At 30.5% G+C, this 12,047-nt stretch overlaps 2 protein-coding genes across 2 annotated transcripts; one reads left to right on the forward strand and one right to left on the reverse strand.

Annotated features, from left to right (window-relative positions):
* Positions 1–2,817: 2,817 nt before the first annotated feature.
* On the forward strand, positions 2,818–4,182 carry LOC141673134 (putative F-box protein At5g55150). Its single transcript, XM_074479867.1, has one exon. It carries the CDS (start codon positions 2,818–2,820, stop codon positions 4,180–4,182), a length of 1,365 nt encoding a protein of 454 aa, XP_074335968.1.
* A 1,167-nt stretch (positions 4,183–5,349) lies between these two features.
* LOC141673135 (uncharacterized) lies at positions 5,350–5,832 on the reverse strand. The gene has a single exon (XM_074479868.1). The coding sequence runs from the start codon at positions 5,830–5,832 to the stop codon at positions 5,350–5,352; it is 483 nt and encodes a 160-aa protein (XP_074335969.1).
* Positions 5,833–12,047: the final 6,215 nt, after the last annotated feature.

Consider the following 12,047-nt stretch of genomic DNA (forward strand, 5'->3'; position numbering starts at 1 on the left):
AATGGTATTGGGTGATTTCCGACTTTTATTTGCTTTTTTATATACACAAAAAATATAAAAACCAGCAAGATTATTATTTTCTATCATGAAATTGCACTACAAGAAAACATGACAAAACAGACCACACATAACTGACCGACGTCGATTTGGCCTCGTTAAAACCGACCATCCACTGTGGTCGGTTATAACAGTAAAAAACGACGACGTTTTGTTGACGTGGCACACATAAAACTGACCACGTCCTTGTGGTCGGTTATAACAACTACAAACGATGTAGTTTTGATGATGTGGCATACTTAAAACCGTCCACTGTAAGGTGGTCGGTTATAATGCTTACCTTCTTCGTTTAATCGATTTTAGAACAAATATAAATTAATAAAGAATATAAAAAAATGTACCGGTTATAGATAGAACGGTGCCGTTTATTTATTTATTATAACCGACCGTTGTCGGTCGGTTTTAATCTATTTTTTTTGTTATATCTCTCATTTGTTGAAATTGGGCAAAATATAAAAAAACAAAGAGGGAGAATTGAATTGAAGTGGAGTGGAGGAGTAATAGAGAAATTATAAGTTTTTCTCATTTATTATAATCAATTTGTGTGTGTGTATTAAATGTTGTATTGAATGTGTTTAATTTTTTTATGAGAATTGTCTGTGTTTGTTGTATGTAATAAATGTGTTTGTGTTTGTTTTATGTATTTAAAATGTTGTTTTGGTATGTATATATTGAATATTTTTAATTTGTTATGAAATGCATGTTAAGTATATGTTAATTGTGTTTTTTATGTTAAATACATATTATTGTAGATGGAAATCATTGATCGAAGTTGGATTGGTAATCAATTGCAAAGTGATAAATTTCATTGAATCCGGAATATAGAATTGGTGTAGAAATATTTTTAAAATTTGCTCGTGAGAATGGAATGGAAGAAAATGGTGCAATGAAGTGTCCTTATAAACGTTGTAAAAATTTGAATTGGTTAAATATTAACGATGTTGTATTGTATTGTTAATTTCTATTATTACATTTATTTTTATTTTTATGTATTATAAAATGTAGAGGGGTGTATTCAATTGGGATTTCAAAGGATTTTTTTGGATTTTGAAAATTTTGGGTATTCAATTTATATTCTAAAAAATCCTTTAAAATCTGATCGTATAGGGACATTTGCATGCGCGCCACGCGTGCTATCAAAAATCTCTATATGGTTGTTATTTCTTGATATATTTAATCAAATTCTGTTTCAGATTATTTATGGAATAGAGTAGCTTGCAAGTATTACACCGATTTCATAATTAATGATATTTAATTATGAAAAAGAGTACCGCACAAGTCTATTTACACCTATATAAACACCTCTAGGGCGTTAGGGTTAGATACACAAAAAAACACATTCGCCTCTAAACACAAAATCTTACCTCTCTCTCCTCCGGTGATAATTTTTTGCTCTGTTTCAAGCTCGCTGAGAGTGTTGTTCTACATCACTGCAATCCGTTTTATCCTGGGAGGCTTTTCGCTCGCACACGACGATGAGGGTTAATAAGCTTTAAGGAGACAATTCCGCACTGGACTAGGATTATATCCTTCTCTCCTCTTTTATGTTACTCTGTTTGTTCATTTTGTTCACACACACATACACATATTGGTTTGTTTCTGCACAGATTGTATAACACTAACTACATACTATACTACAATGCATAGTGTGTAAACTTTAAAGTGGTAATCTTATTGATTTCTAATTTAGTACGGTCTCATATATCTTTGCATTATAGAATTTATAACAACCACTTCTTTAGTATGTAGTTAGTATTCTTATTAGGTCTCATGTTCCAAAGAAAAGTTCATCAAATAACTAATCTTCAATTTAACGATAAGATACTGCCGGTTTAATTTTGATGTACCATATGAAATCCAGTTTTTAGTATATTTGTTAAAATCTTAATATTGAAAATTCATTTTGCTAAAAACTAATTCATGATAGTTAATCATTCATGCAGTATCGTTTTATTAGTCCCCTTCATATATAATAGTAGCCCTTTAGTAATCCTCAATTTGATCGTCAAAATTTTGTCTGTCATTATTGGACATTTTAAGCATAGTCAAACATTTCCAAAAATGTCAATAAACATCATATTGTACTTGGTATAAGAGTATAACAAAAAGCTATGACTTACGTAGATGAATATTTTTTGCCCCTAAACTATACTCGTTAAGGATCATAATTGAGATAATATACATGTTATATTAATTTACAAAGCATTCGGAATGTTACTAAGTTCACTTCTTCTAATCGTCAATTACTTAACGCTGAAATCTTTTTGGCGAATATATTCACCGACATTGATGTCTTATTTTAATCAAGCAAAACTTTCCTGTATTTTTCTTTGAAAATGACAATTATATTTTTTGGTGCATCTTTACGTATTTTTATTTGTTCGTTAATTTAATTAAGACGTCATTATCTCGCAATACGATATAACGTTTTTTTCATTTATATAAAATTTTACGTTTAAAAATTGGCTGATAATAATAATAAGTTTGCGTAACGCGGGCAAAAATCCCTAGTTAATATACACTTTGATGGATACTAATAACTGAAAACAAATTTTATCGAGAATAGAAATCAATAAGTAATTGAAAACAAAATTTGCTCAAAATAGAAGTCAAATTGTACAAAGTTTGGTAGTTTGCTAGACCTAGTTGTAATCGAGTTCTTGTTGGTTATTAGTTCAAAACACATATAAATTAGAATTCAAGAAATTGATCCTGCTTAAATAACCGAGATAGTACTCTGCCTTAAGAAACTATCTGATCATGAGCTCTGACAATTGGAATAATCTTCCTAAAGATCTTCTCATAGATATAGTTCAACGCCTGACTTGTCTAGAGGATTATTTTACATCTATTGTTGTCTGCAAATCATGGAATTCAGTAGCCCTCGAAGCTGTTGCGAGTTTAGCAGACTCTGTTATTGCTGAGAAGCCTTGGTGGCTTCTTCTCAGGTCTGATACGACAACTCCTATGCTTCTTCTTGCTGAAGAGGTTGCACCGGGTTCTATACGTTATGATACTGAATTTGACTTAAATCGAGATTATGCCTACGACAAAGACGGATTTTATATCGATGATGAAGATCACGATAAAGACACCATTCGCGGTTATGATTATTTAAAGAATTCAGTAGGTACTAGTCGTGGTTTATACAGTCTTTCTTCGATGAAAACGTATAATATTGAGTTGCCAGAAGCTGCTGGGAAACTAATATTAGGAACTAGTAAAGGGTGGTTGCTAACTCTAGGTAGAGATTTGCAAATCAATCTGTTGCATCCTCTTTTGAGGCATCAAATCTCACTTCCACCAATGAATATGTTTACTGCACCGACTGCATATCTTCCGCTTGCAGGATTTACTGAAGAACACGCCAGTGAACAGTTTATCCGAAAAGTTGCTATGTCTTCTGAATTACCACAGAAAAAGACCGATCTCAGCTCTTTAAGTCACCACTCTACACGGTCGCCTATTGTAATGGTTGTCTATCATCGTAAAGGTGTTTTAGGTTTTGCTAGATCGGGAGATAAAAGGTGGACTGATGTCAGAGTTTGTTCTGACGGCTTCCACGATATTGTTTACCACAAAGGAAAGTTTTACGCCGTAGACTTTCAGGGAAATATATACTTGTGTTGTATTGACGTTGATGAAAAGAGAGAATGGCCAAGAGCCACCAAAATTGCATCTATTAAAACCAACAATAACCAACAAAAGTACTTGGCCGAACCATTGTCAGGATCTGGTCTTTTGCTAGTTGTGCGCTATGACAGGGATAAGTTGATAAAAAGAAATCGTGTCCGAGCATCCAAGTATCGTACAACTAATTTTGAGGTGTGGCGGTTGGAACTTGAATATTGTAATTCTCTTAGAATTCCATCATGTACTTTGACCCCAGTGAATAACTTGGGGAATGAAGCAATATTTATCGGCAGAGCTTCATCACTATGTGTACCATCATCAGACATCATAAAGCCAAACTCCATATACTTTACAGATGACCACCACCAAGTCTTCATCCGTTTAGGAGGTGGCCATGACATGGGGATCTTCGACATAGAACATCGCACCATTGAACCTCATTATCAAGGAAAATCCATCCATTGCATCTCCCCTCCGCTTTGGTACATCTAAATTGTGCAAAGTCACCCTGCAATTTGTTTGGCTACTTAGAAATTATATACATTATTATTTTTTATTTATTTTCTTCAAACTTCCTATAACCATCCTTTGTTATGTACTGTTAAATGAAAGAAAATTATCACGTTTTTGTTATTTCCTCAGTTTTTCCTACTTTGTTCTGTAATAGATGTTGAGATGGAACTGCTATCGTATTTAAACTAATATAATAGATATATGAGGCTGTATATAACACAGGAGAGAAAGCAAAAGAAAAGACATTATTTTCTGATGATAAGAGAACAGAACTCAGTACATTCAAATATATAAGCCAACACTCAGCTACTGAACGTGCTAAAAACTAGAGCTACAAACCAGCAGACTCCTACTAAACCTCCACACTACTCCCACTTATTCATTTTGTTCCTAGAATTACTGAACAGACCAAAAACTTATTCTTTGTGAGGTAGATGTGGCTTAACAGCTACTAAAACAAATATATTAATAACTAAATTTAAGATTATTCCAACATTCACCCCCATAATCTTAAATTTACGAAGCACTTTCTCTTCGCCTGTGATGCACTTCTCACCACCATCAATTTTGATGCACTTTCTCATCAAAAACACTTTGGAGCACTTCTCTCCAAAAATACTTTAGAGCACTTTCTCTCCACAACTCTAAATGAGTGGTTCTCCCTCGATCAATTGTGTCATCCTTTCTTCATCATTCTGAAATCTACAATTCTTTGTCAGATGCCCATATTTTTTGCATTTGTAGCATTGTGGCTTTCATTTGTACCAGCAGTCTTTTTCTTCATGTCCCATCTTATGACAATGGTTGCATTGAACTTTGTTGCCTATGCCTTTTGAGGATGAAGCTTTAGCTAATAGCAGTCCCTCAGCAGTCTTTTTCTTCATGTCATATCTTATGACAATGGTTGCATTGAACTTTGTTGCCTGTGCCTTTTGAGGATGAAGCTTTAGCTAATAGCAGTCCCTCAGCAGTCTTTTTCTTCATGTCATATCTTATGACAATGGTTGCATTGAACTTTATTGCCTGTGCCTTTTGAGGATGAAGCTTTAGCTAATAGCAGTCCCTCATTTTTTCCTCCAATTTCTTCCTCCCTCATTGATCTCCTTTGGTTCACAGCGTGAAGTGAATTGATCAATTCTGAAACAGCTAATTCGAAAGATCTTTAGTATCTTCAAGTGAGGAAATTTTAGTTTCATACCTCTCAGGAAGAGTCACTAAAAGTTTGTCCACAACTCTTTGACTTGAGAAATCTCCACCAAGTAGTTTGATTTGGTTAACAATGGACATCAACCTACTCCCATATTTCTTGACGCCTTCATTATTTTTCATTCTCATCATCTTAAACTCTCTCTTGAGGTTCAGAATTTGCATCAGTTTGATTTGTTGGTTGCCTTCAAATTCTTCCTTAATTTTTGTCCATGCTTCTTTAGGAGTATCACAACTCATAATAGTTGTAAAGATCTCTTCCGACACAGCCGAATGTAGACATGAAAGTGTCTTTACTTCTCTAGCCACTTCTTCATCACGTTTTTTGATTTGGGCTGCTGTTGGATTTTGTGGAAGAATGGTTGGCTCAACATCACTCTCAATTGCTTCCCACAAACTCATAGCTTTCAAATATGATTTCATTTTGATAGCCCATAAATTATAATGATCTCCTTTGAATAATGGAATAGAGACGGAGAAATTGTTTGATACCATGGAAAATATTAAGGATAATATATATATATGTGTATTTTATAAGAGTTTTATAAGCCCTGGATCATATGGCTCTGATACCAGTGTTGAGATGGAACTGCTATCGTATTTAAACTGATATAATAGATATATGAGACTGTATAGAACACAGGAGAGAAAGCAAAAGAAAAGACATATTATTTTCTGATGATAAAAGAACAGAACTCAGTACATTCATATATATAAGCCAACACTCAGCTACTAAACGTGCTAAAAACTTGAGCTACAAACCAGCAACAGACTCCTACTAAACCTCCACACTACTCCCACTTATATTACTGAACAGACCAAAGACTTATTCTTTGTGAGGTAGATGTGGCTTAACAGCTACTAAAACAAATATATCAATAACTAAATTTAAGATTATTCCAACAATAGAAGCTATATTTTCTTAATATCCATTCTCTTAACACTTTGTACATGCCTCCCACGAGGAATAGAAGTTTTCAATCACTGCATCAACACTTTGGTAGCTTTATATTACTCAATTCTAACATATAAATAGTCATTAACTCACGTGATACCCAAAAACTCAATACCTTGCCAACGAATTAATCAGGGTTTTATTTCTTTTATTCTATAAATAAATTACAAGTTGGACAAATAAATTCAAACCTTCATTCACAAATCCTTATAGCAAACAATCAATAAGTTGCACATCGTTCTTCACATACCGTGCTATCATGTCCCGGAATTAGCCAATTTGACAATAGCTAGTAAAAAATTAAAAGCCAAGTGAGTATCTATACAAAGCATCATCAAACATGACCGATTGTTCTTCACACTCAGTGGATTATGAAGGCATGTAGTAGCGTCGGGGACGAAGACTAGGTGTCATTCGAATCATTATAGTAAATTAAAGTTCAATTTAGCAAGGTTTAAATTTTGAAAAAACGTATAAATATATTAAAAAATTATTAAAATCTTAAAAATATAAAAAAATCAATATATATATATATTAATAAATTTTATTTGTATATGGTATCTTGAAAAGAAACAAAAACTTTACTTATTTTGTTCAAATTTAAAAAATTTATGTCAATAAAATTAAAAATAAATAGTAAATAATTTTTAAAATCTAAATATGTTATTTGAAATACAAAATTCATATATTTTTGTTTGGTCGCGGTAATATTCAAAAAATATGTAAAATTTTATAAAAAAATATTTTTATATCTCGAACATATATTCTAGCGCATCTATTTGACATTATTAATATTTTATAATTCAAATGATATTTCATTAATATCGGTGAACATATAATAAGTTCATCATTTTAGTAATCAAATTGATATTTAACCGTTTTTAAATATGATCAATAAAAAAGAGAATAAAGTTCATGAGGTTCTCAAGAACTTTTTTGAGATAATATTAAAAGAATACAAGTATGACACATTGCATGTGTTATATAAGTGTTAAGAAAATAAAATAATTTAAAATTATGTTATCAGAAAAGTGAATAATTTTTTGATTTGATATACATACATATCATATCTCAGGAAGTTCTGAGATAACCTGAGAACTTTATTCTCGAGGAAAAATAAAAAATGACAAAATAATGGTATTGGTTGATTTTCGACTTTTATTTGCTTTTTTATATACACAAAAAATATAAAAACCAGCAAAATTATTATTTTCTATCATGAAATTGCACTACAAGAAAACAGGACAAAACCGACCACACATAACCGACCGACGTCGATTTGGTCACGTTAAAACCGACCATCCACTGTGGTCGGTTATAACAGTAAAAAACGACGATGTTTTATTGACGTGGCACACATAAAACCGACCACGTCCTTGTGGTCGGTTATAACAACTACAAACGACGTAGTTTTGATGATGTGGCACACGTAAAACCGTCCACTGCATGGTGGTCGGTTATAATGCTTACCTTCTTTGTTTAAAACCGGCCAACGCCTGTTGTCGGTTTTAGAACAAATATAAAATTAATAAAAAATACAAAAAATGTACCCGTTATAGATAGAACGGTGTCGTTTTAATTATTTATTATAACTGACCGTTGTCGGTCGGTTTTAATTCGTTTTTTTTGTTATATCTCTCATTTGTTGAAATTGGGCAAAATATAAAAAAACAAAGAGGGAGAATTGAATTAAAGTGGAGGAGTAATAGAGAAATTATAAGTTTTTCTCATTTATTGTAATCAATTTGTGTGTGTGTGTATTAAATGTTGTATTGAATGTGTTTAATTTTTTTATGAGAATTGTGTGTGTTTGTTGTATGTAATAAATGTGTTTGTGTTTGGTTTATGTATTTAAAATGTTGTTTTGGTATGTATATATTGAATATTTTTAATTTGTTATGAAATGCATGTTAAATATATGTTAATTATGCTTTTTATGTTAAATACATATTATTGTAGATGGAAACCATTGATCGAAGTTGGATTGGTAATCAATTGCAAAGTGATAAATTTCATTAACTCCGGAATATAGAATTGGTGTAGAAATATTTTTAAAATTTGCTCGTGAGAATGGAATGGAAGAAAATGGTACAATGAAGTGTCCTTGTAAACGTTGTAAAAATTTGAATTGGTTAAATATTAACGATGTTGTATTGTATTGTCAATTTCTATTATTACATTTATTTTTATTTTTATGTATTATAAAATGTAGAGGGATGTATTCAATTGGGATTTCAAAGGATTTTTTTGAATTTTGAAAATTTTGGGTATTCAATTTATATTCTAAAAAATCCTTTAAAATCTGATGGTATAGGGACCTTTGGCTACGCGCCACGCGTGCTATCAAAAATCTCTATATGGTTGTTATTTCTTGATATATTTAATCTGATTCTGTTTCAGATTATTTATGGAATAGAGTAGCTTGCAAATATTACACCGATTCCATAATTAATGATATTTAATTATGGAAAAGAGTAGCGCACAAGTCTATCTACACCTATATAAACACCTCTAGGGCGTTAGGGTTAGATACACAAAAAAAAAACACATTCGCCTCTAAACACAAAATCCTACCTCTCTCTCCTCCGGTGATAATTTCTTGCTCTGTTTCAAGCTCGCTGGGAGTGTTGTTCTACATCACTGCAATCCGTTTTATCCTGGGAGGCTTTTCGCTCGCACACGACGATGAGGGCTAATAAGCTTTAAGGAGACAGTTCTGCACTGGACTCGGATTATATCCTTCTCTCCTCTTTTCTGTTACTCTGTTTGTTCATTTTGTTCACACACACATACACATATTGGTTTGTTTCTGCACAGATTGTATAATACTAACTACATACTATACTACAATGCATAGTGTGTAAATTCTAAAGTGGTAATCTTATTGATTTCTAATTTAGTACGGTCTCATATATCTTTGCATGATAGACTTTATAACAACCACTTCTTTAGTATGTAGTTAGTATTCTTATTAGGCCTCATGTTCCAAAGAAAAGTTCATCAAATAACTAATCTTCAATTTAACGATAAGATACTGCCAGTTTAATTTTGATGTACCATATGAAATCCAGTTTTTAGTATATTTGTTAAAATCTTAAGATTGAAAATTCATTTTGCTAAAAACTAATTCATGATAGTTAATCATTCATGCAGTATCGTTTTATCAGTCCCCTTCATATATAATAGTAGCCCTTTAGTAATCCTCAATTTGATCATCAAAATTTTATCTGTCATTATTGGACATTTTAAGCATAGTCAAACATTTCCAAAAATGTCAATAAACATCAGATTGTACTTAGTATAAGAGTATAACAAAAAGTTATGTACTTAGTAGTAAATGTGTTTGTGTTTGTTTTATGTATTTAAAATGTTGTTTTGGTATGTATATATTGAATATTTTTAATTTGTTATGAAATGCATGTTAAATATATGTTAATTGTGTTTTTTATGTTAAATACATATTATAGTAGATGGAAATCATTGATCGGAGTTGGATGGGTAATCAATTGCAAAGTGATAAATTTCATTGACTCCGGAATATAGAATTGGTGTAGAAATATTTTTAAAATTTGCTCGTGAGAATGGAATGGAAGAAAATGGTACAATGAAGTGTCCTTGTAAACGTTTTAAAAATTTGAATTGGTTAAATATTAACGATGTTGTATTATATTGTCAATTTCTATTATTACATTTATTTTTATTTTTATGTATTATAAAATGTAGAGGGGTGTATTCAATTGGGATTTCAAAGGATTTTTTTGGATTTTGAAAATTTTGGGTATTCCATTTATATTCTAAAAAATCCTTTAAAATCTGATGGTATAGGGACCTTTGCCTGCGCGCCACGCGTGCTATCAAAAATCTCTATATGGTTGTTATTTCTTAAGCGATCTGCTAATATGGTTGTACATGAACTAGCTCGTGCATCGTATTCTTTCCCAGGCCGAATTTTCGATAGAAGGTCTGTTCCTATTGAAGTGGATGTAGCTCTTAAAGCCGATTTCTGTTAATAAATTGCTTGTTCGTCGAAAAAAAATCTCTATAATTTTCATTTTTATAATGAATTGATAGTAAATATTTATTTACATTTATTTTAGTTATTTATTTTTAAATTTGGTGAAAGTTGTAGTGTCTGATTGACATAGAATTATAACATACTATAAAAATGACTTTTGCAGTACGCTCGCAGCCACAATTCAATTTATGAAATATATTGTCAACCAAAATTAAGAAGGTTAAAATTACACAACAATCATTATTACTTACTTGCTATAATTATAGAGAAAAACAAAAAAAATGACAATACAATACAACAGTCACATTCATTTTTAGACGACGACACATACTAAACATCTAAAAAGTAAAAACAGATAAGTTCTTAAATATTTTCCAAACATATGTAAAATCTATACTTCTGTATTATTATATTAAAGGCAAAACAATGAAAGTTTGGTTGGTAGTCGGTCTATTCACCGTAATTATAGTAATATTTAAAATAAAATATTCTCATAAATATATTACTATGCACGATAGAATAATATAAATAAAAATACAATTGTAATATGTCTAATAAATATATAAATTACTAATCACAACATAATTATATAAATATAAAAAAATTGTAATATGTCTAATGGTTATGATTTAAAGAAAATAATATATAATATTAAATAAAATTATACTATTGATCTTATCATAAATATAAAATAAAAAATAAATTACTTACAATTAGTTGGATTTTCAAGTTCGAATTAAATTAAAATAATAAAGACTAATAAAAATTTGAAAGTAAATTCGTTTGGTCGACATAATTCCATCAGGCTAAAACAAAAAATTAAATGAGTTAAAATAAAATAAATTGAAAGTAAATTTGTTTGGCAGATATAATGTCATCACAGTAAAATAAAAATATACATATTATCAATTTGGTCTAAAACATAATAGTATACATTTACGGCTAAAACGAAATTAAACAAAAAACTAAATATAATCAACTGGATTTGGTTGACATAGCGGGTCTTAAACTAAAACCAAGATTGCTATCTTAGGGTAAAACAATATACTAAATACAACCAATCTAACTAAAAAATATTTTATCAAACCGGAGTACACTGCGTTGGTCGAGATAATGTCATCAGAATAAAACAGAATATATTATTTATCCAACTTAAAACAATATAATATTTAACTAGAGCTAAAATAAAATTAAAAACAAAATAAATGTAATTAGATGGTTGATATAGCGGGCCTAAGGCTAAAACAAAATAATATATATTATTGATCTACGCTAAAACAAAATTTAATTCAAACTAAAGGTAATTCTTTTATTCTTGATCCGTGTTAAAATAAAGTTAAAATCTACTTAATTCGTTTTTAGGTATAATATTGGCTTGGGATTGTGAGATAACTGGCATCCGACTCTAATAGCCGAAATATTATAAGTTTGATTGCAGATCCTTGTGTTAAATGTTTGGGATTATATAATTGCAGGTTCTTTCCGATTTCTATAATATCCAAAACTATTTTAATAAAATGAAAATGGATATGATTCTTTAGTTTGTGTCGGACAAAAATAAATCAATACATGCTACTCATTTGGGCTAAAAACAATTATATAATTGATTCATGATAAATCAATATTAAAAATAAGAAATTAACTATACAAGCTAATATGTACTTTTAT

This window comes from Apium graveolens, chromosome 7 (assembly GCF_009905375.1).
Source record: "Apium graveolens cultivar Ventura chromosome 7, ASM990537v1, whole genome shotgun sequence".
NCBI classification, from domain to species: domain Eukaryota; kingdom Viridiplantae; phylum Streptophyta; class Magnoliopsida; order Apiales; family Apiaceae; genus Apium; species Apium graveolens.